Raw genomic sequence first — 25,244 nt, forward strand, 5'->3', positions numbered from 1 at the left:
GGGTGGGAGGGGCCAGGGGAGGGGCCGAGCTGGGGGGAGGGGCCAGGGTGGCAGGGGAGGGGGTTTGGCTGGGTGGGAAGAGGTTGGGCTGGGTGGGAGGGGCCAGGGGAGGGGCCGAGCTGGGGGGAGGGGCCAGGGTGGCAGGGGAGGGGGTTTGGCTGGGTGGGGAGGGCTGGGTGGGAGGGACCAGGGTGACAGGGAGGGGTTGGGCTGGGGGGCGGGGGCTGACCTGGGTGGGAGGGGCCAGGGTGGCGGGGGGGGGGGGGGGGGGGGGGCGGGGGGGGGGGGGCAGGGCGGGACGCGGGGAGGGCCCTGGGCGGGAGGCTGGAGCCCCCGGGTCAGCCCTGAGGCTGGGGAGGCCGAGGGGGCTCGGTGCGCCCACGGGCGGGCCACTCACCTGGCGTCGCGCAGGCCAGGTGCCCAGCAGCGCCGAGAGGCCGTGCTGCAGCCGCAGGGCCAGCCCGTGGTGGCCGCGCTGCGCCCTCGCCTCCAGGGCCACGCGGAGCTGCTCCCCGTCCGCGCTCGCCGTCAGCCCGGCCTCCACGCGGTGTCCCGCGCTCTGCGCAGAAGCGAAGCTGTGGGTGCCCCGCGGACCCCTAGCCCTGGGGGCCCCGTGCCCAGCCCCCCCCCCCCCACCTGGAAGTGGCCGCGGCCGTCCACGGAGGAGGGGAGGCCCCAGCGCCCGAGGCCGGGCACCTTGTGGGCCAGGCGGGCACGGAGCAGGCCTCCCGGGGCGCCGGGGGTCGGGCGGTCCAGGCCGAGGGCGGCGTCCAGCTGACCCCACGCACTGCGCAGGGCCAGGCTCGCGGAGAGGTTGGAGGCCACATGGGTGTGTGACAGGTGCATCTCTGCCTCCGACGGGAGTCCTGCGGGTGAGAGGGACCTCGGAGATGGGGGAGCTGGGGGTAGGCTACGGGGGTGGGGCGGGGTGCAGGTCGCTGTCAGCGCTCCCTCTCTCTGCAGGGTCCCCAGGCCTTGAGGCAAACTCCTGCCCCTCAGGTCCCACTTCTCCCCGTATACCAGATGGAACCATAGGCAAGTGGCACCAGTAAACCATTTCTGATCCACAGAAGTGGCGATTTCACCAGGTGCCACTCAGCAAGTGACAGGACTGGTGTCCCCTTCCCATTTCTAACCCCTCCAGGGCGAGGCATGGGGTGGGGGAGCCTGAACTTGCCCTCTCCCCTGGCTGCTGCACCTTTGGGCCTCTCCAGGCCTTACTGAAATGTCCCCAAGAAGCTAGAACTGCAGGATGTCCTATTTCCTAACTGTGGTGCAGCAGCATATTCTGGAGCCCCTGCTGGACCAGCCTTGGAGCCTGAGAAGCGGAGGGGAGGGAGGGGAGGGGCTGGCCACAGGGGCTATCTGCCACTGGGCTGGGAAGCATGTGAATACTCAGTAACTACTGCTGTCCCCACACTGTGGGTTCTAGATGAATAACAAACCCCCCTGGGAGATGGAAGCACTGGGAGAAGCTGGCAGGGGAAGGAAATAGGGCTGGAAGGTGGATTTGGGGACTGGAGGTTTCCCTCTCACTTCTCCCCCTTGGCTTCAGAAACCAGGAGCCCTCGGGGAAGATGGCTTTTGGCCCTTTCCACCCCACCTACCTGCCTCACCCAAGGTGCTGATGTTGTGACTTAGGTGGCCTGAGAGCTGGCCATGCCCAGAGCCCCAGGTGCAGATGCCACCCAGAGCCAGGCTGGCCGCATCGGCCCGGAGCCGGGCCTGGCCCCCAAGGCTCCCCGTCTGGGCCTGCAGCTGCCCTCTCAGCCAGAGCTCTCTCGGCAAAGCCTGGCTGCTGTTCTGGGTGAGGATACAGGTCACACTGTGCACGCTGGTGCTGTTCCCTGTCTTTTCATGCTTGTCCCGCAGGAGGAAGCCCAGCACAGCTGAGTCAGCTGTGACCTTGATGGTGCCTGCAGAGGATGGCAGAGAAGTTATACAGAGCAGGGGGCCAGCCCAGGGGACTGGGCCATTCTGGACAGAAGGGAAAAGGATCCTGGGGTAGGAAGTTCCTAGATCCACGATGTAATTCTAACTCATATCAGGAGGGCATACCTGGGGGATGGACCAAATTAAACCAGCTTCCTCCCAGGATGCTGTGAGGATCAAGCAAGCTAATTCACAAGCAAAAGGGCTTTGGGCAGGGGGCACTGGGGAGCAGGAGGCCTACTAAGGAACCTCAGTTAATATCAGTGCTCACTTCCTGCTTAAGAGAGCCACAGACTACAGTGATAGAATGACCCCATTGTACAGACTGTAAAAATGAGACCCAGGAAGACTTGAGGATCCAACCTGGAATTCTGGGGATGGAAAAATTGCTTGGAGGTCTCATCCATCCAGAGAAGAATCCACATATTTGGGCCAGTCTATTCCCATATATAATTCATGCAACAGGGAAATTCTTGCTGTAATCAGAACCATTTGCATCTCCTGGCCCCCACCCAGGTTCTCTCAGAACCCTGGCATGGTCCAAATACCCTTATATCTCCCCCTCCTATCGTTGAAGGTTGGATTCGTGGGCTACCACCACCAGGGAAGAGGCCCTTCTGTACCTCTGGGCTGCAGTTCTGTGCTTCCAGACCCAGAACTCATGCAAATCTCAATCACAGAGTACAGGGCACTTTCCACAAAGATAGAGCTTTCTCACAGAATCTTGTGGTCATCTTTTTACAAATTCTCTATGTTGTAAGGCCCTATGTTACCATATCCTGTAAGATAATAACCAGTTAATCATGGATAACCAAAGTAAGATTTCACTAGACTATTGAGAAGAGAAAATGAAATATTGTTGATAGGACAGCATAGAGTCCAGGAATAGACCCCCACACATGGTCGATTGATATTTGACAAAGGTACAAAAATAATTCAGGAGAGAAAGGATGGTCTTTATAATGAATGTGCTGAAATGATTGAAAATCCACAAGTAAAAAAATTACCTTGACCTTTACCCAATCATATACACAAATTAATTCAAAATTAATCAGAAGCCCACATTTTAAAATCTAAAATCATAAAACTTCTAAGGTGTGGCCTCAGGTTTAGTAAATAAAGATATCTTATATGACAGAAAAAGCATTATTCATTAAAAAAATCAATTGGGGGATCCCTGCGTGGCTCAGCGGTTTGGCGCCTGCCTTCGGCCCAGGGTGTGATCCTGGAGACCCCGGATCGAGTCCCACATCGGGGTCCCTGCATGGAGCCTGCTTCTCCCTCTGCTTCTGTCTCTGCCTCTGTCTCTGTGTCTCTCATGAATAAATAAAATCTTTTAAAAAAAATCAATTGGACTTGATCGAAATTCAAAATCTTTGTTGTTCAAAAGACACCAGTGAAAGAATGTAAAGCCACAGATTGGGAGAAGATATTTTCAAAACACATATCTTATACAGGACTTGTGTAAGTAATTCCCAAATTCAGTTTGGGAATTCAAGAAAACTCAATTTTTTAAATGGGCAAAATGTTTAAATAGACACTTTGCTCACAAAATTTTTAAGTAGCACATAAGCCTCTGAAGATGTTCAACGTAATTAGTCCTGAGGAAAATGCAAATTTAAACCAAAATGGGATTCAAGTATAAATCACAACTGAAAGCCCCCAAACCAAAAATTGACAACACCAATTGCTAGCAAAGATGCAAAGGAATGAGGATTCTCACCACACTGGTGGGAATGTGAAATGGTACAGCAGTTTCCTCTAGATTTCAACATGTACTTGCCATGCAATCCTACAATTCCACTCCTGGGTATTTACTCAAGGGAAATGAAACCATATGGTCCCACAAAAACCTGTAGGCCAATGACTATAGTAGCTTCATTTGTAATTGGAAAGTACTGAAAACAACCCATATGTCCTTCAACTGTGCGTGGATAATCTGTAGTATATCCATACCACGGACTACAACTCAGCAATAAAAAGGAATAAACTATGGATATGTTCCACAGCTTGGATGAATCTCGACCATATTACATTGGGCAAAAGACACCATACTCAAAAGAGTTAACATACTGTATGTTCCCATTCATGTCACATTATAGAAAAGCCAAAACCGTGGGGATGGACAGCAGCTCAGTGGTTGTCAGGGTTGCGGGTGGGAGAGAGGCTGACTACAATGGGTGGCAAGACAGAACTTTGCGGGGGGAGATGGGACTGTTCTGTATCAAGATTGTTTTGGTGGCCATACCACTGTGAGTTTACCAAAACGTCAATCCTATATGTAAACTACACTCCAAGAAATTATACCTCAATAATTGCCTTCAGAAATGAAGTAATAGGTGTTAGGAAATGAAGGAGGGAGCATCAGTGTTACTCAAAGTAAACTTGACAAGAAAAGTTCTCTGTGGGGCACTTGGGTGGCTCAGTGGTTGAGCACCTGCCTTTGGCTCAAGGCATGATCCCGGGTTCCTGGGATCGAGTCCTGCATCGGGCTCCCCACAGGGAGCCTGCTTCTCCCTCTGCCTGTGTCTCTGTCTCTTTCTGTGTATGTCTCATGAATAAATAAATATTAAAAGATTTTATTTATTTATTCACGAGAAACACGGGGAGAGAGAGAGAGGCAGAGACACAGGCAGAGGGAGAAGCAGGCTCCATGCAGGGATCCCAATGTAGGACTTGATCCTGGGTCTCCCGGGTCATGCCCTGGGCTGAAGGCAGTGCTAAACCTCTGAGCCACCCAGGCTGCCCTAAATAAATAAAATCTTAAAAAAAGAATGGTTCTCTGTAACATTTATTGACTTGATTATATTTACATTTTTTCAAACCTTTGCATTTTATTATGAAATTTGACTTTGGCACATTTTAACCAATTTGGGATTAGGAGGGTCAGTGCTAATGTTATTACCAGACCAGAGAATAGCATCCACCTTTTGGGGGAAGCAAGCAGAGCCTTCAGGTTCTGAAACACTGGGCCCTGGACAGATGTCTAGATAGGGTGTTACGGTCCAGGATGCTTGGGCAAAGGGTCCCTTTCTGTGTGATCCTGGCTTTGGGAACCTTGTTAATGTTTCACATAATCAAAAAAACAAATACATAAAGTCAATAAGGATAGGGGAAAACCTGAAAATGGAATACAAACAGAAACCAGTGAACCCAACTGTATTTCAAATGATTAACAGAATCACATGAGGGGTGGGGGTGGGGATTAACTCTAACAAACATTTGAACCCAGGGTTTGGATTTATGCCTTCAACAACTACTTGGATGGATCTCAACCACATTATGTTCAGGCCAAAGATGAAAAGAATTCTAATCAAATATTGAATTCTAATTAACAAAGTTTACTTTCACAGAACTATAGGTTAGTAACTCTGAAACTACTTTCTGTGTGTTCTTGGGCTGAACACATACGTAAATATATTGTGGATAATTGGTTTCTTTCTGTTGGAGAAGGGAATGAGAAATATGAAAAGGGAAAAAAATGAGAATTAGCATTCTGAGGATAGACTGAAGTTGAGGACATCAGTGTAAACTAATGGCTTTAAACTTATCTACCTATAAACAGACATAGAAAGTGTGTGTGTGTGTGTGTGTGTGTGTGTGTGTGTGTACACTTCTGTTTCCTTGATCCATCCATTAAAAAAGGCCCAGATGGATAGTCCAGTAGGAAAAAAACATACCAGGCACTGAGATCTTAGTTTCTACATACTAATTTGCACTGAAAGGAATCAAGGATCCTTGGAGAAATGGCTTATTTCATGTCACAGAAAACATAAAATGAGACTGAAACATCTTTATGGTCATAAAGGAAGGAAGAGCTCAGAAAATATAGGAACATGTTCATTTCTATGAATGGTTGGGGAGCTTGACTGGACCAATGCTCCTAAGATAACAATTGTAAACTCTGGGCAAAATGAAGAAACAACTATCTAAAGTGACAGGAGAGTGACCACAGATAGGCAGACCCTGGATGGGAGTCAACACTTGGAGGAAATGATTAGCCCTAAATGAGTTGCATGTTTTCATTCTTTTTGGTGCCATGAAAGTGGACAACGTTCAGACTACAATCCACAGTCTAAACAACTAAAGAGTCTGAAAACAGAGTTCAAAGTAATAGCAACAAATGAAAAGGAAAGTGGGGAATTCTGAAGAGGGCCAACCAGGGGAAACTCTAAATTCTACCTATAAACTCTGTTCAAATCTTTGCTGATCCCCAAACTTCAAAAGGGTAGAAAAGATTCCAAGTAGCCCAGCAAAAATAAGAGAACTGAACTGATTTCAGCTGCATTCCACTGGAGTGGAGAGAGTTTAGATTCTGAGTCTAGCCAAGTTAAATGTCAGCTAAAATAAGAAAAAACAAAAAACAATCACGAAACAATCAAACAGAAACCCTCTTCAGAGCAATAAAAAAGAGGGACACCTGGGTAGCTCAGTGGTTGAGCAACTGCCTTCAGCTCAGGTCATGATCCTGGGGTCCTGGGATAGAGTCCCACATTGGGCTCCCTGCATGGACCCTCCTCCCTCTGCCTACATCTCTGCCTCTCTCTGTGTATCTCTCATGAATAAATAAACACAATATTTAAAAAGAGAGAGAAATAAAAAAATCAGAGCCTCTACATAATTCAAAATGTCCAGAATACAATCTCAAATTTCTAGAGGTACCAAGAAACAGGACAAGAACGTCATAAGGATTTTTAAAACACCTCTTATTACTATGCTTGAGAATATAAGGACAATATTCTTGTATCGAATGAACAGAGGTAATCTCAGCCTTAAAATGGAAATCAGGGACACCTGGGTGGCTCAGCAGTTCAGCTTAGAGAGTGACCCCAGGGTTCTGGGATCGAGTCCCACATCAGGCTCCCTGCATGGAGTCTGCTTCTCCTCTCTCTGCCTATGTCTCTGCCTCTCTCTCTGTGTCTCTTGTGAATGAATAAACAAAATCTTAAAAAAATGGAAATCATTTTTTTGAAACCCTGATGTGATTCCAGAACAAAAACTACAAAATCTAAGATTTAAAAAATGTATCCGATAATCCTAAAATTTTTATTGGGTGGTATTTGGAGAAGACAAAAGAAAACATCAGTGAGCTGGAAGACAGATCAATAGACATCTGAAGAAAGAAAAAAGACTAAAAAAAAAAAATCAAGGGAACTTCAGAGACCTATGCAACAGTATCAAAAGTTCTGAAACATATCAACTGGAAATCCCAAGGAGGAGAGGACAGAGAAAATGGGACAGAAAAAAATCTTGGAAGAAATAATTTCCCAAAAGTGAAAATGTCCTATGTGTTTAAATTTATGCATATACAAAATGTCCTTTGGGAATGAAGGCAAACATAACATTTTCAGACAAATTAAAATGAAAGGGATTCACTGATAGTTACCCTGCCTTCCAAGAAATGCTAAAGGTGGTTCTTTAAAATGATAGGAAATGATACCAAAAAGAAATTTTGAACTTTAGGAAGGAGTGAAGAACCCATAAAGGGTGAATATGTGTGTGAAAAATTAAAAAAAAATATTTCTCTTAACTTCTTTCAAATCAATACGATTAAAGCAAAAATTATTATGTTGTATTGGAGAGTTGGAGTATATGTAGATCTAACACAGACGGCAACAACAGCAGAAAGGGATGAAAGCCCAGGTTCTTACACTTAATGTGAAATGCTTCAATTCAAATGCTAAGTAAAATGTTAAATAATACAAAGAAACAGATATTTAAAGAGAAATAGATAGAACTAAGTTCTAATTTTTTAACTGATCCAAAAGCAGGCACAAAAAGAATAGAGGAACAAAAAATATATGGAAAAGCAAATAGCAAAATAGTAGACATAAATCCAATTATATCTATAGTTACATTAAACATCAGTCAACTAACTAGTATAATTAAAAGGCAGAGGTTATCAGGCTAGACATAAAAGCAAAATCTAACTATATGTGGTCTGCAAGAAATTTACCTTAAATATAAGGAGCCATGTTTAAAGCAAAAAGGTGGCAAAATACATACAAGGTGAATGGCAATAAAAATGCAAGAGTGGCTACATTAGTATCAGACAAAACAGACTTCAGATAAAGAATTGTATGACCGACACCTGGGTGGTTCAGCGGTTGAGTGTCTGCCTTTTTGGCTCAGGGCATGATCCCGTGGTACTGGGATCAAGTCCCACATTGGGCTCCCTGCAGGGAGCCTGCTTCTCCTCCCTCTGCCTATGTATGTCTCTGCCTCTCTTTCTGTGTCTCTCATGAATAAATAAATAAAATCTTTAAAAAAGAGAGTCATATGAGACAGGACATTTCACAATAAATGGCTTGATTCATCAAGAAAGTGTAACAATTGGGGATCCCTGGGTGGCGCAGTGGTTTGGCGCCTGCCTTTGGCCCGGGGCGCGATCCTGGGGACCCGGGATCGAGTCCCACATCGGGCTCCCTGCATGGAGCCTGCTTCTCCCTCTGCCTGTGTCTCTGCCTCTCTGTCTCTCTCTGTGTGACTATCATGAATAAATAAATTAAAAAAAAAAAAGAAAGTGTAACAATTGTAAATGCACATGCACCTAATAGCAGCACGTCAATACACAAGAAGCAAAAATGGACAGAATCAAATGAAGAAATTGAGAAATCCACAAACACAGTTGGAGAGTTTAACAGCCTTCTCTCATCAATTAATACAATAACAAGACCAAAAGAAAATCAGTGAGGATATATAAAACCAAGCACTTTGACTTAATTGACTTTTATAGAACATTACACCCAAGAGCAGAATACAAATTCTTTTTCTTTTTTTTTTTAAGATTTTTTTATTCATTTGAGAGAGAGAGAGAGCACGCACAAGTCGGGGGAAAGGCAGAGGGAGAGGGAGAAATAGATTCCCCGCTGAGCAGGGAGCCTAATGTGGGGCTCAATCCTAGGACCCTGGGATCATGACCTGAGCTGAAGGCAGATGCTTAATCATCGGAGCCACCCAGGCAACCCACAAATTCCTTTTCAGTGCATAAGTTATGTTCATAAGATAGATTATATACTGGCTCATAAAACAAGTCACAACAAATTTTAAAAGACTGATCCTCTGACCACAATGAAAATAAATATTAAGATGCTATCTAGAAAACTTTCAAATATTTGGAAATTAAGCAAAAGCACTTCTAAATAACCCAGGGGTCAAGGAAGAAATCACAAGAGAGCTCAGAAAATATTTCAAAAATAAATAATAATGGAAATACAGGACATCAAAATTTGTGGGAAGCAGCTCACAGAATACTGAGAGGCAAATAGGCAGTTTTATATGCTTATATTAGGAAAGAAAAAATGTCTAAAAATCAATGGCTTGAAAGTCCACTTTAATAAACTAGAGTCAATCCAAATTAAGGGTAAGAAAGGAAATAATAGAGATAAGAGCTGGAATCAGAGAAACCAGAAAGAGACAACTAGAGAGACAACAAAACCAACTGTTGGTTGAGAAGATCAACAAAATTAATGAATTATTAGATCAATAAGGAAGAGAGAGAAGTGGCACAAGGAATGACTATCAGAATTGAAAGCAGGGACAGCGCTATAGATCCCACATATATTGAAAAGATAAAATAGATACAATGAGCAACTCTACACCAATGAATTTGACAACTTCATTGAAACGGACAAATTCCTTGAAAAGTATGGCTTACAAACTGACACATGACGAAATAGAAAATCTCAATAGCTTTTCATCCAGACATGTTCCAAAAAACTTTTCCACAAAGAACATTCCAGGTGGCTTCGCGGGTAGAGTCTACCAGACACAAAGGGGAGCATGAACATCCATCTTACACAAACTCTTTTGGGAAATAAAAGAGAAGGAAATGTTCTTCAACCTGTTTTAAGAGGTAAGAATTTGAAGGAAAAAATAAAAACTTAACAGGGGAGAAACCTGGCAGACATTGTTAATCAAGTGATCAAAGCTAATGTGACCAACACTGGGACATACTGACATCAGGTACTTCTAGATATGATGGTGCACGGCTACTGTGGCCTCCTTGAAAGTAGTCACGAGGAAGCATCAGACCAACCCCTAAATAAGGGTTTTTTTTTTTTTTTTCTTCAGGGAAGAGGCCAATGAGCCACCCTATCGATATCCCAGGGCCAGTGGACCAGCGAGCTTTGGAAAATAGTCCTTCTACTGATCTATGCCCATAGATGAATGTTACAGCTACACACATAATGTTTGTGGAAGGCAAAGACCAGTCTACAAAACGACTGCCCCATACCCTTCAAAAATGTAAATATCATGAAAGGGAAAGAAATAATCTCAATTTTCTGATTTTGATGGCTGCATTGTGGAATGGAGGAGAATACCTTTATTTTATTTTTTAAAATAGGTTCCATGCCTAGTGCAAAGCCCAATGCCAGGCTCAAACTCACAACCCTAAGATCGAGAGCTGAGCTGAAATTGAGAGTTGGACACTCCACTGCCTGAGCCATGCAGGTGCCCAGAGAATATCTTTATTTTTAAAAATAAACGTTGCACTAGGGATAAAGAAATATCATGTCTTAACTTAGTAAAACACAGTTCAGGAAAAAATGTATTTTTATACACAAATAAAAATGGCAATATGTGTATATAGAGAGAAAGAGGTAAGAAAAATGATAAAGCAATTGTAGTAAAATGTCAGTAATTGGGGAACCTGGGTAAAGGGCCTATGGGAGTATTTGTACTATTCTTGCCACTTTTCTGTGAGTCTGAAATTATGTCTAAATTATTAGAAAAAATATGCATGGGAAACTCTGTCCCCAACTCTTCCTCTTGGGTTTTTCCAATGTCCATTAGTTCATTAATGGTTCTGACAAGTACTGCATAAGGAAATTTGCTTGGTATTTTGTTAGAATATTCGCTTTGTCAGAATGGGTATTAGTTTCCGACAAAGGGGTATCATCAATGCACGAGATACTGAAATTGCGTATCAGTGGACTTGAAAATATGCAGGATTTAATTTACTCTGTGGTTCCATAAAAGCGCTTCCCCAAGACCCCCACTGCCCCTACCCTGTGGTGTTCCCCAGGCTCACCCTCTCTAAGAGTTTTCTTCTGCTTCAGCATGCCCTTGAGGGTCAGGAGGTGGGGCACAGCTGTCCAACCAGCCACCGTGTGCTGGGCTTGGCTCTGCAGGGTCAGGACGTGGCCTCCCCTCTGCTCCGCAGAAGCCTTGAGGAGAAGCTGTGCCGTGTTCTGGTCCACCAGCGCCTTATAAAACAGCCAAACCCTGGAAGGAACGTGATGGGGATAAGGAGCAGCACCTACCCCTGGAGGCAGGCCACAGAGGCAGGTCCCTGAACCCTGCTGCCCAGACCCATTATAGGACTGTTTTACTGGGCTCTAAGCCCATGGGGATGCAGTGTAATAGGGGTTAAGATCACGGGCTTTGGGGTCAGCCAAACCTGGATTTGAATCCCAGTGCCACTACTAACTGTGGCCTTGGACAAGGACATAACCTCTCAGAGTCCCACTTTCTCCTTCTATACAGTGAGGTATAAAACTGAACCACGGGGATCCCTGGGTGGCGCAGCGGTTTGGCGCCTGCCTTTGGCCCAGGGCGCGATCCTGGAGACCCGGGATCGATTCCCACGTCGGGCTCCCGGTGCATGGAGCCTGCTTCTCCCTCTGCCTGTGTCTCTGCCTCTCTCTCTCTCACTGTGTGCCTATCATAAATAAATAAAAATAAAAATAAAAACTGAACCACGGATATTGAGTGGATATTGCTAATAAGTCATCAATGTGTGATATGATAAGTCATCAATGTGTGATATGATGATGAGCAAGGAGAAAATAAACAGTTTCAACAAGCCTGTATTAAACTTCCTGGAAAATTGGGGAATGGGACATGGTCCCTATCCACAAAGATTTCTTCATAGGACACCATGGGAGACACTTCCCTTGAGGATCAACACCAGAAACACGGTCAGCCATGTCTTCCTTGGTGCATACGTGCACAGGTGTGAGTGTGTATTTCCACGTGGCCTTTGCAAATAATGCCACTGGTTGGTTTCTCTTTTTGCGTTGGCTACTAGGATACTCAGAGCCAAATCTTAAGCTGAGCTCTAAAAAATGTAGAGGACTTCATGGCATGTGTTTTGTATCTGAAAGCCACTCTGAGCACCTTCCTTTCTTCCCCATTTTTCTTTTCTTTTCCCTTCACACTCATTTCCTCATCCTCATGTGTCTTGAAAAATCTTGAACAAAAGTTGGCAAACTACGGGTCTGTGGGGCTGAAATCAGCCCATAATCTGTTTTGTAAATCAAAGTTTATTGAGACACAGCCACAGCCATTCATTTGCGTGTCATCTAGGATGCTTCTGTGCTACGATCTCGGAGTCATTGCCACCAAGACCATATGGCCTATAGATCTGAAAATATTTACTTACCATCTGCCTCTTTGCTGAAAGTTTGTCAATTCTGACCTAGAACAATTTATGTTTTCATAATCTGCCTCAAACTCTTTTAAGACCAGAGACAATGATGGACATTCAGACAGATGGGTGAATCAACGGGTGGACAGCTCTTGGCGGTTATTCTGGAGATAGAGTGATCTAGAACCATACCTAGAGCCTTGGGTCTCTTCAAATTCATAAAAGCTGTCAATCCTGGGACAGCAGGGGAAACAGGGCAGAAACATTTAATGGAGGCCCAGTCTTTGCCAGAATGTGTCCTACTCAGAGGGCCAGTGACAATGACAGCTGGGAGTGAACATGCTCACTGGCCAGGCACTGGTGAGGCATCCATGTGTGCTGCTCTGTGAACCCGAGGACAACCCCAAGAAGCAGGTAGAGAAACTTGGGCACAGAAGGGCACAGTGGCTGCTGCAAGGTCCCAGAGGCTGAGTTCGGGTTTGAACCCGAGCAGCAGGCTCCACACCCCAGGATCCTGATGGCCATGTCATGGTGGATAAGCCCCCATTGTGGAGATACAGTTTGGGATGAAAGGCTGCACCAACATACTCCCTGCAACGATCTCTCATACTCTCGTTTTATTCTTTATTATAATCTTTCAAGTCACCTACAATGAATGCAGTCATTACTAAGAAAGAAAAGAAAAAGAGATTGACATGGAAAACTGAATGCCTCCTTCTTCCTTTCCCTCAATGGCTTAAAATCAAGAATTGCATACAAGGAGTGATTTCAACCTGAGTGATGGTAGAGGGCACCTCTGAGCAATGATTTCCCATCTTCCAGGATACCAGCCCTTTGCCCTTGGAGGCCCCCCTCCCTGCCCTCTCCCCACTCCCTGCATGGCCTCTGGGGACCCTCACCTGGCTGGAGCCACTTTGCTGGACAGCTGCAGCTGGACAGCCTGGGGGGCACTGAGGACTGCCTGGTGGAGGAGGACATTCATGCTCCAGCCTCGACTGCGTCTCTGGGTGTCCTGGCTGGTGTCGGCCTCCAGCAGAAGCAGCTCCTGGCTGGAGGTGTGCATAGACAGGGAGCCGCTGAGGGTGTGGTCTTTGTATCGTTGGGCAGCCACCTGTACCTAGGGGGAGGCAGGAGAGGGCTCAGAAGTGGAGAGAGGACAGGAAGGGTCTGTGGGAGCTGGCTACGTGGGAGGGCCTTTCCTCCAGGAAGCCTTCCCAAGCCACTCCAACTCTGAGAACCACCCCAAGCACAGCAGACTGCAACCACACAGGAAGAGAGGAAGCAGAAGGAAGAATGGAGGAGTGTCTTCCCTGACCCCAGCTCCTGGCCCAGGGACAGAGTCTTCCCTTGTCCTTCCCAACATATGTAAAATGGGAATTTCCATCTTTTTTTTATTATTATTATTTTTTTAATTTTTATTTATTTATGATAGTCACACAGAGAGAGAGAGAGAGAGGCAGAGACAAAGGCAGAGAGAGAAGCAGGCTCCATGCACCGGGAGCCCGATGTGGGATTCGATCCTGGGTCTCCAGGATCGCGCCCTGGGCCAAAGGCAGGCGCCAAACCGCTGCGCCACCCAGGGATCCCGGGAATTTCCATCTTATAGAGAGGGAGACTGAGGCCCAGAGAGGGTCATGTATTTCATATGGGGGTGCCCGGCTCTAAAACTCATGCTTTGCCTGAAGGGAGCAGCTGGGAGAAGCAGTGGAAACCTGGCCCCCTCAGTTACAGAAAGGATGCCCCCAACAGTGACCCCCCCCCCAGGGCCCAGAGGACCCCCAGAAGGTCTGGAGTTCAAAAGGGAGAGTGTCTGCTGCACAAGGAGGAGACATCCTGGGGGTCAGGCCCCCAGCGGTTTGCTCCTCCACCAAGTCTGGGGGACCTGAAGCCCCCCTTCCTAATCTGGGCCTCAGTCTCCCCATCTACAGGACAGAAGTTGGTCCAGCCTCGTAGGTATATCACAGCCACGTGGGAAGCTCTTAGAAGCATGCCTGGTCCCTCTACAAACTGATAAACTGATACATCCACACAATATCATTTACTGATAAAAAGAAATGAGGCTTCAAGCCACAACAAGACGTGAAGAATTCCTTACTTAGTGAAAGGAGCCAGCCTGCAAAGGCTACATGCTAGATGATCCCAACTATATGACATTCTGGAAAAAGGTAAAGCCAGAGATGCCAGCAGTTCAGCGGTAGCCAGGGGTTAAGGGGAGAAGGGATGCACAGGTGGAGCATGGGGGATTTTTAGGACAGTGAAACTATTCCGTGTGACACAGTAAAGATGACATTCTGCGTTTGGCAAAACCCACAGAACTAAACACCTTTAAGCGTGAGTGTGGATTTAAATGATGGACTTCAGTTAATAATATATTATCATCAGCTTGACAGCTGGAATGTACCACACTAATGCAAGATGTTCTATAAGAGGGAAAATGGTGTGTAGGGTGGGGGGCTATTATATGGGAACTCTCTCTACTTTCTGTGCAACTTTTCTGGAAACCTAAAAGTGCTTTGGAAAATGAAGTTAATTTCTTTTAAAGATTTTATTTATGAGAGAGAATGAGCACGAGTATGGGAGGGGCAGAGGCAGAGGGAGAAGCAGACTCCTCGCTGAGCAGGGAGCTGGATGTAGGGCTCGATCCCAGGACCCCAGGATCATGACCTGAGCTGAAGGCAGATGCTCATGCAAATGAGCCACTCAGGTGCCCCAGTTTATTAATTTTTTTAAAAGCATGCCTGGGACCCCCTGATGAATTAATTCAGCATCTCCAGGCCGGGGTCCAGGTATGTTCTAAAGCCTCAGTAGGTGATTCCAATGTGGCTTGGGCTGAGAACTTTTAGGTTACACCTGTGTTTTCTCCAACTGGCCCCTGTGGGCCTAAAGTTTCCCGTAGAGCATGCATTCTCATGTTACAGAGGCAATATCACCCTCAAATGTGAAACTTGGCTTGCAAGGGGTTGGATTAAAAAAACAACTTCTTGTGATTATGTGTAAATCACAGATGTGCATACAGCACACAAACAAATACAGGACGTCTATGGAATTAAAATCTCATGGGGGGGGCGGATGTACAGTACGTGCTGGCTGGCTGGTTTGTGCGAGCACACCCCAAATGACCCTGTTAATCGCTGTCTTGAGAATGTACGGATCCTGTGCTCCCTGTATAGTCCCATCAAGCAGGATATGTAGAAAAAACATGTTCGGCGTTCAAGGCCATGGGCTCCAAGGTTGGCCAACCCACAGCATCTCCTTTGTAACAAAGAACATCTGCGTGGCAGGCCTTCATCTCCTTAGAGCACTGGCCATGCAAGGAGGGAGAGGCCATAGGTAGTTGCTGAGCCAGTTGCTGCAGGACAAAAGCTGCTGGTGTAGATCCCAGCAACAAATACTTCGTCCAGTCTGCTGCTCCTGGACTCACTGTATGTAAGTCCCCCCCCAACAAATCTCTCTTTTGGTTGCTGGATCCAGGTTACTTCTTGTGTCTCCCTGGGCCATCACCCTGGCTTAGAGTCTGCCAGGGAGCAGCTACATAACTGGTGAGCTGGCTAGCCAGGAGGCTGGAGAAAATCCCATGAGTGCTCTGAACCACGCTATGAGCACAAGGACATCCCCGAAAATGCCAGCCAGTCTAACGCACTTGTTGGAGAAACTGTGCACCGTGGCAGAGAAGGGAAGCGAGAGCTAAGTGTGAGACCTCAGCGGGCCGTTTTGCAAAGCTAGGAGGACACAGGATGCCACTGATTAAGATCCGGAAACTTGACTACTAGGTATTTACCAAAAGGGTACAAAAATACTAAATTGAAGGGACACACACACCCCGATATTTATAGCAGCATTACCTATAATAGCCAAATTATGGAAAGAGCCCAGATGTCCATCACCTGATGACTGCGTAAAGAAGGTGCGGAACATATATGCACAATGGAATATGACTCAGCCATAGAAAACAATGAAATCTTGCCATCTGCAACGATGTGGATGGGGCTAGAGAGAGGCTGAGCGAAACAAGTCAGTCGGAGGAAGACAAATGCCATATGATTTCACTCATCTGTAGAATTTAAGAAACAAAACAAATGAACTTGGGGGGTGGTGGTAAAAGGAGAGATAAACCAAGAAACAGACTCTTAACTATAGAGAACACGATGATGGTTACCCCAGGGAGGAGGTCGGTCGGGAGGTGGGTGAAACAGGTGGTGGGGATTAAGGAGGGCACTTGGGATGAGCACTGAGTGTTAGAAGTAAGTGATGAATCACTAAATTCAACCCCTGAAACTAATATTACACTGTCTTTTAACTAACTGAAATTTCAATACAAACTTGGAAAAGAAAAAAAAAACCTGATTAGGACACGGAGATGTGGAATCTTGAAAAGGTGATCAATTAGTCAATCAATCAATCAATTTACCTATCTAGTGATCATTGATGAGAAAACAGACAAAATTCACCATGTTTTCTAATCTCCACTACAACAAAAAATTTTAAACAGCCATTATCCTCCTCTTAGGAGAAAAAAACCTAGCATCCTTTCCCTGTCCCTTGAAGTTGTATCTTGTCATGTCTCTATAATATAAGCATCCCAGGAAATAACCAAAATCTTGCCCGCAGAGACTGAAGAAAAAAGAGAGGGGGAGGCTTTTTAAAATATAGACTGCCAGAAATGATAAGGAGAGCAATTCTGCAAGTAGGGAAGGTAGAAGCATAAGAAAGTTTTAAGAATGAGAATATATTTTTGTTAAGGAAAAAGGGAGTAATTTTGTCCTGAAGTGAGACTGGTTGTTTAGAGAGAGGAAAAAGCTTAGGACAAAATCTAAATGAAAAAAGAAAGTTGTAGAAGGGTCATGAAGGGGAATCTTGAGGAAAGAATTTTCTGCATGGTCAGGACTAAGACTGAATGAATGAAATTATATTTTTAAAAAAAATTTTAAATTTCATTTATTTTATTTTATTTTTATGAATGAAGTTTTAAAAGTACATCAGTGTAATTTTAGAATTTGGTTTGTCCCTCTGTTAAAAGACAAAGTTCTAAAAAAAAAAAAAAAAAAAAAAAGCAAAGTTCTCTTGAATATTTGATCTGCTCTTGATTTAAAAAATAGCAACAAAGTTGTTGTTTTTTTTTTAATCAGCCCAGAAAAAAACAAAGTTTCTAAAATGTGTTCCTGCAAAAGTGCTCAGCTTCCAGGAAATTCATGAAAAGGACGCTGACAAGTACAAGTTCCTGGTAGCTAAGATCAATTTGCCTTCATGATGAACCTCTCAAGCGCTCCCCGAGGGCTGCCTGTAGTGCCATGATGTGTCACGGGATGGTAGCCCGGGACCCCTCTCTGCTCTCCGGTCCCCATATGAGTGAGATGGGCCCGTTGCATTGATGACCCAACGTCAACACGCGGAGACTTGTCTCTGTTGCAGGACACCTTGCAGGCTTTGCTGGGGTTTCTGCGAGGGGGGCGAAGGGCAATGAACCCACAGAAAATTCAGGGTCCTAGCATATCGGCCACACACTTGGGTGTTACCTGGTCAGGTAAGACTAAGTTGTCCTAGGTGTACAAGCATACCACGCCCTACTTCCCCAAAGCAGTTGCAGACCTTCCTAGGTCTGTTAGGGCGCTGGCATCCGTGCGTCCTCAACCTGGCTCAATTGCTTCAGTTCCTTTATAAGTTGGGAAACAGAGAGAGAGAGAGAGAGAGAGAGAGAGAACCCAAAGCAAAGCATCTGAACAAGCCAAGGTGGCTGTTCGACAGACCCAAGCCTTAGGTGTTCTGCGACAGGGACAGCCATGCAAATTGGATGCAGCCAGGTGCCCAGCAGCGTTTGGATGGGGCTCGTGGCAACAGCAAGGGCACAGAGGAGCACCCTCAGGCCTCTGGTCATGGTTACGGAAAGGAGCTGAGCTGCAATATGGTGTTTTAGAACAGCGGCTGTGTGCTACCTGGCATGCCTCACGGCCGTAGAAGACACAACTAACAGGATCTCAGTGACCATTCCCACTCAGTACCCTATATCGGGATGCCTAAAGGACACATTCCAAAGCCCGAGGCAGGCAGTGCCAAACCAGGCCTACATGCAACAACACAGTAACTTGACAAACAGCCTCTAGTGTGAAGGAGCACTCCACTCATGGCCTGGTGACTCATGTCATCCTGAAGGACAGCCATTAACAGGGGCAGCAGAGCCACCGTAGCTGACATCCGTTGTGCCAGAAGGAGACGGACCAATCCCTGAGTGTGTGTGGTACCCTGATGGGTCAGCAAGGGGCAACCCCTGTGCCTGGATGGCCACAGCCATCCAACCCTCAACAGAAGGTATCTGGACGGACCCCAGCATTGGACATTAGTAGTCAATGGGCCGAGCTTCAAGGAACATGGATGGTACTGCTCCATGAGCCTGATCCCACCCCATTACTCTTTCTTTTTAAATTTATTTGTGAGTGAGAGAGTGAGAGTGAGAGCACAGGCAGGGGGAGAGGCAGAAAGAGATGGAGCAGCAGACTCCCCGCTGAGCAGGGAGCCCGACGTGGGGCTCGATCCCAGGACACCAGGATCACAACATGAGCCAAAGGTAGATGCTTAACCTGAGCCACCCAAGAGCCCCTTTAATGATTTTAATTTTAAGTCATCTCTACACTCAACTTGGGGCTCGAACTCCTAACTCTGAGATCAAGAGTCACATGCTCTACTGACTGAGCCAGTCGGGTGCCCCATGATCCCACTGTTCTGTGCACAGATAGCAGATAGCTGGGCAGCTCGCAGAGGACGGACCATGTGGCTGCTCCAACAGGAGGTACAAGACTGGATGGGGGCGGGGCGCTCACACTGGGACACCGACATATGGAAGCATGTACTCTGATGCCTAAGAGGTATGAACACCCCTGTTTGCCCTGTGGATGCACACCCCACCTGGCAATCAATAGGCCAATGAGCTGGCCTGTGTCCCCCTCCTGGAAGATGTGCCAGCAGAAGATGTCACCATCTGGCTACACGAGAAGATGGGACATCCAGAACAACGGTCCTTGTGGACCATCGCTAAGAACCGGGGCCTACCGCTGCGTTACAAAGACATCACAACCGTCTGCCAACAAAGTCCAGCGTGTGCCAGGAATGATCACGGCATTTGTCAAGAGACACTGGACAGGCAGCAAGGGGGCAGATCGACTGCACGGGTCCCTTGCCTCTCTCGGATGGCTGACCTTATGCTCCAATGCGTGTGGACACTTATCCGGGACCCCTGCAAGCCTGCCCCAGTAAGTGTGCCACCCAGAAGGCCACCATTTGTGGCATGGACCTGGACCAGCTGTGCACTGCATGTTCCTGGTACAAATTATGGAAGTGGCCCCATTGTATACAGAGAGGTACAATGGGACCCCCAAATGCTATAGGTCATAATGTAGGGTGGATACCCACACAACCATGCAATCACATTGCACCCATTACCGCTGAGATCTGGCTAGGGAGACAGCGTGCACCCATTCCCTCAGGTGCTCTCCCCTCTCCCCTCCCCCTGGCGATGGCTGTGGGCATGTGGTGCCCACTTACTTACTGGGTAAGTAGGGCTGATGCTATATCTGGGAGCACCCCTACTTGCTGGGCCATATACTCATTTATAGGATGTAGGGCAGCTGGTTGACACACGGCTAGCCAGACACATGGCTGCTGCTTTTAATTCCACCTTTGAGGCAATCCCTCTCCCTCTCCCTCTCCCTCTCTAGGAGGGTTCCCAAATAAGACAAGCAGTTCTGCAAAATGGAATGGTTTGTGACATGTTAACCACAGCACTGGGAGGGACACGTGGTCTCATCAAGACAGAATTTTGTGTGTGTGTGTATAGGACTATTTCCACACCATTTCCCAAGCCATGGCTAGTGTAAACACAGAGTAAAGCTGCTGAATTCCTTACTGACCCTGTTAGTGCTTGGTTAAATCACTTGCCTTCTTCCTCGCAAGAAGGCCATTTATGGCCATTAGCCATTTGTGTCTTCCTATTACTTGGATGCTGTGGCTCACGCTGTTGCTACGGGGTTTGGTTGCAGCGTGCCTCGGCATACCCAGCCCCAGGGATACCAGGGAAGAGGGGCGTGTCAAGAATGAAGGTGCCATCTGGGGGGTCCCAGGGTGGAGTGTATGGTGCAGGCTGGACGGCTGGCTTGTGCAAGCACACCCTGAACACCCCCATCAATCATTTGAGAATGTACGGATCCCGTGCTCCCTCTATATTCCCATCAAGCAGGATATGTAGAAAAAACATGTTCAGCATTCAAGGTCAGGGGCTCTGGGGGCGGCCAACCGGGTGCACCTCCTTGATAACAAAGAATGCCCGGATAACGGGCCTTGATCTCCTTGGAGCGCTGGCCATGCAAGGAGGGGAAGGGCTATGGATAGTTGCTAGGCTCGTTGCTACACCGTGAAAGCTTGCAGCATGCACGCAGCTTCCAGCCGCAGATGCTTCGCAGGGGCTCCAAGAGGGAGGCAGAGGCTGACAAAGCTGAGCTCCCCAGCCCCACTTCACCCACAGAGAGCGAAGGTGAACAAAGGTGCTGCTGTTTTAAAAAGTGGTGATAGGGGCACCTGTGAGGCTCAGTCAGTTAAGCCTTCAGCTCAGGACATGATTCTGGGGTCCTGGGATTGAATCCTGCATTGGGCTCCCTGCCCAGAGGGGAGTATGCTTCTCTCTCTCCCTCTGCCCTCTCCCCTACTTGTGCTTTCTCTCTAATTAAAAAAAAAATTTTTTTTTTAATGATAATAAAGTCTGAGCCCATTAGATGACCCAGCATCCAGGATTTCGGTACATCTGCCCCGTGGTGAGCACAGCCAGGGGTATCAGGTTCGCATCCGGGATCCTCCCCCTCCCTACACACTCAGTGGCCTTGTACAAGTCACGTCCCCTCTCTCTGTCGCAGATTCTCATCTGCAGAGTCCTACCACAGCGGCGTCACGGGGCATCCATGAGACAAGCCCACGTAAAGGGTTGAGAACAGAGCCTGGCACGTGGTCAACACTCAACAGACATCAGCTCCTATCACAACCGATGACAGTGACAGCATGCCCTCGGATCCGGGACGCCAGATGCCCTGAGATGTGCCATGACTTTATGGACCCCCATGAAAGCAAAAAAGCTGATAATAAAGCAGTGAACCCATGGGAATTTGAAGACATCCTGATTTCAGAGCTGGTGACCCACGAAAACAGGTACCTCTGAGAAGGACCAGTTTCCATAATGGAAAGCTCTTCTCAGGGTCCTTTCGAGTTCCCAGAGTCACCAGCACAGGGCTGGCACACAGCAGGCACTTAAAAATTGCTCTCAAGTTCTGGGCCTCCTCACAGGTAGACTACCCGTCTACACCTCCATCTCCCCAGCCTGCTGCCTAATTCCTGTGTACACAGCACACTTGGCTTGTTTGGTGACACGTGGGGCACCCAGCGCTGGGACAGCAGAGCACAGCCCTCCTGCCTGGCCTCCTTTCCCTGCCCTTTATCTCCTTGTAGAGTAAAACCGTTCAGCCTTCCTACCCCCATGCCAGGCAAAATACTCCGAGGTCAAAAAATGGATCAGATGGCTTCTCCCAAATACAGGACAGGCTAGAGAGGACAATTCTGCTTCTCTCCATTTTTAAGGGTGAAATGTGATCCTTCTGCCCCCCAGGGCGCAAAAAACCCCTTCTGGCCTGGGCAATCACTTCCAAATGATGGATTTGGAAACCTCCCTGCTGCCATCTGTTCTTGATTCTTGGACTGGCTGAATGGCTAAGCTTCACATCCTGGTGTGGCCTCCCTCGCTTCACACCCGGGGCCTCCATCCTCTCTTCCTTCTGCCCCATCTCCCAGCAAGCTGGCTGCTCTGCTCAGAGACAACACTTGGCAGGCAATTCGAGGTCACCCCAGAGGGACCACGTCTGTACCTGGAAGTCTGGAGGAAATGCTGGTCTGTGGGGATGTCTGAGCTGGAAGAGGAACGCCAAGTGGGAGTCAGATCCGTTCAGCTGGATCGAGACCTGTTGACAAGGGGAGGTGGAGGAGGAGGGTCAGAGGGAGTGGAGGAGGGAGATGCCGAACCCCAGAAGGTAGCTGGCTGGGCGCCCGAGGAAGGACCGGTCATCCCAGAGCTTGCCCAAAGCCCAAGCCAACAGCAGATGCCAGAAACCACCTTCTGCGATGCTCCTTAGCCCCAATCTGACTCAGGCTGCGTTACTTAGGAACTTGAGAAGTGAGGCCCCAGATAGGGGGCTGGGAAGATGATCCTGGGACCTCGGGCCTCTTACATCCCCTGCCACAGTGCCTGCTTATGCCTCCCACGTCCACGGCAGCATTCTATTTGACCCTGACCACATAGCAGGCTTTGTAACTGTCACCTCATTTAATCTCCACCCCTGCTCTCACTGGCTGGTATCACTGTCCCCATTTCACAGCTGAAAAAACCGATATTCAATGGGGTTGAGTAATTTATCCAAGGTCACACAGCGAATCAGCAGTGGAGCTAAAATTTGGACTTAGAGCTCCTGGGAGTTGGAGACAGAAAGTCGCCCGTGCATCCCCAGGACGCAGCACAGAACCCAGTATGTGGCAGAGACGCAATCTGTGTATAGGAAAGGATCGAACAAATATAGCCACAGCAGCTCCTATGTATAACCACCAAGCTGCATTTTCTTTCCCTCTTGGACACACAGCTCAAACTACATTTCCCAGCCTCCCTTGCAGCTGGGCAGGGTCATGTGATGAGTTCTGGCCAATGGAATGCAGGCAGGTGTGGCCTGGCCCCCTAAAGGGACTGGCCCTGGGAACCTTCTGTATAATTCTCACTGTCCCAGGCCCCCTGTGCCAGCTGAGGCAGAGCCACAGAGCCACACAGCAACTGTGACACGACCAGGCAATAAAGCTTCACAGGAAAGCAGGCTTTTATTACAACAGTGCATCCTGATTCATCCCACGCACACTGCCAAAGTAAGGGCTCTCCAGGGCCACCCTGCCACCTCTTCAGCCCCTGCACATGGGACACCTGTGCTCTGACATGGACATCTCTCCTCCCTCAGGGAGGAAGGAGGCAGAACCGGGACATCTGACCTGGGAGGTGACGTTGCGGTTGATGGCAGCCCTTGTGTCCACCCTGCAGTCAAATGCTCCCCGAGGACCCCGTCTGAAGACAACGTCCCCATCCAAATGCAGGGCCTGTGGGAGCCTCAGCTGGAAAGAAACAGTGCCATTTATGCTCTCCAACAGTTGAGCACCGCTCAGAGGCCGCAAACCAGTGTTTGCCCAAGCTGGGGACAGGTACCTGGGAGGAGTGTGCAGCATCCAGGGCCAGGCTGTGCCAGATTTCCCCATGCTGAGATCGGTCATGGTGCAGACCCTTTAAGTGCAGGACGACGTTCTGGTTGACTTTCAAAGTGGCCTCGACCTCCCTGTTCTTAGCCTGGGGGAGCAAGAACCGGTAGGATGGAGAGAAGTGATTTTCCATCTCCAAGTGCCTACAGAAGCCACCCTGGGAATCCAGCAGTTAGAAGAAAACAGCCCCAAGATGGATGGGTTAAAGTGGTCTCCACTATCCACACACAGGGCAGGAAGCGAGGACAGGTACGTGGGGGTCTTTCAAAGAGGAATGATCAAGTCTAGTGCCCACAAGTAGCGTGAGTGGGGTGGGCTTGAGGGGGTGAATCTGAGAACCTGTGTCTCATTCCAAGGGAGTGCCCTGGTATGTGACAGTTTTGTTCACGGTGGTATGCCTCATACTGAACACAGGTCCTGGCGCACTGCAGGCACTCAGGAAATATCTGGAAGAGGGCAAAATCACTCGTGATAGCCAGCAACCCCAAGGCCAACGCCAGGCTGAAGTGAAAGAATGTTTAATTCATAACATGGCAGGCAGGAAAATATCCAGCCTCCCAAAGATCCCCGTATCTTGATCCTCAGAACCTGTAAATACGTTATTTTACACAGCAAAGGGGATTTTGCAGTTGAGGATCTTTAGATGGGGAGATTATCCTGGATCATCCAGTGGGCCCAAGGCAATGATAAGCATTCTTATAAGAGGGAGGCAGAAGGGTCAGAGTCAGTGAGAGAACAAGAGAGAGTGAGAGAGAGATGCTATCTCTGCTGGCTTTGAAGACAGAGAAAAGGACGATGACCCACGAGTCGTGGGTGGCTCCTAGTAGCTAGAAAAGACAAGGAAAAGGATTCTCTCCTGGAGCCTCCAGAAAGAAGGTAACTCTGGCAATACCTGCCATGAGCCAAGGGAAACCCATTTTGGATTTCTGATCTCCAAATACATAAGGTGAGTTTGTGTTGTTTGAAGCCATGAAGCTTGTAGTACTTTGGTATCGCAGCCACAAGACACGAATCCACATGGTTAATCATGTGTTCACTCAGCAACTTTTTAGCCTCTGCCACATGCCAAGACCACGGTAGCAGAGTATGCCATCTGTTCCCATCTGCGGTGACAGGGAAGTTAAAAATGTCTTGCCGCAGAATCTTATCGCTAGCGTACAACTTTAGAACAATGCGTGGCTTTATTTTAGAAACAAGATGGTAGAAGGATAAATAAAAGTCCAAGAGAAGGAAAATAAATGTGTGTCATTAAACAAAGACAGGGTTTTAGAAAGACCAGAGAGCCAAATTCAACTCAATGAAAGGGTCCCCATCCACTTGCTTCTCGCCTCTTGTTGTCAGGTGGGATTTCAGGCCTCCTGTGTCAGATCTTCTGATTTCTTTTTAATTAGAAGCAGAAATCTGAGTTTTACTCCAAATCTTCTGATTTTTACACGTTGACAAGGTTTTTAAAAATGTGAAGTGTGAAGCAGGCCAAACAAAACACATCTGCAGGCTAGATCTGGCCCATGGCGCCATTCTGCAATCTCCGGTTTAAAAAAAAAAAAAAAAAAGCACTCAACACCATGGGGAGGTATTTCTGCAGGTGTTTTGGGCTGTCATTCTGCCCTTTGCTTCCTCAGGAGCT

General features: G+C 47.6%; 1 protein-coding gene across 1 annotated transcript in view; it reads right to left on the reverse strand.

Moving 5' to 3' along the window:
• The window catches only part of LOC144318994 (uncharacterized), a 143,575-nt gene that overhangs the window by 50,046 nt on the left and 68,285 nt on the right, over window positions 1–25,244 (reverse strand). Inside the window, exons 34-41 of the mRNA XM_077906642.1 lie at window positions 23,568–23,705; window positions 23,357–23,476; window positions 22,198–22,290; window positions 13,204–13,421; window positions 10,967–11,160; window positions 1,608–1,916; window positions 637–866; window positions 398–559 (exon numbers count right to left, since the gene is read on the reverse strand). Of these exons, the coding sequence (XP_077762768.1) occupies window positions 398–559; window positions 637–866; window positions 1,608–1,916; window positions 10,967–11,160; window positions 13,204–13,421; window positions 22,198–22,290; window positions 23,357–23,476; window positions 23,568–23,705 (1,464 nt within the window). The remainder of the gene's footprint in view (window positions 1–397; window positions 560–636; window positions 867–1,607; window positions 1,917–10,966; window positions 11,161–13,203; window positions 13,422–22,197; window positions 22,291–23,356; window positions 23,477–23,567; window positions 23,706–25,244) is intronic.

This window comes from Canis aureus, chromosome 8 (assembly GCF_053574225.1).
Source record: "Canis aureus isolate CA01 chromosome 8, VMU_Caureus_v.1.0, whole genome shotgun sequence".
NCBI lineage: Eukaryota > Metazoa > Chordata > Mammalia > Carnivora > Canidae > Canis > Canis aureus.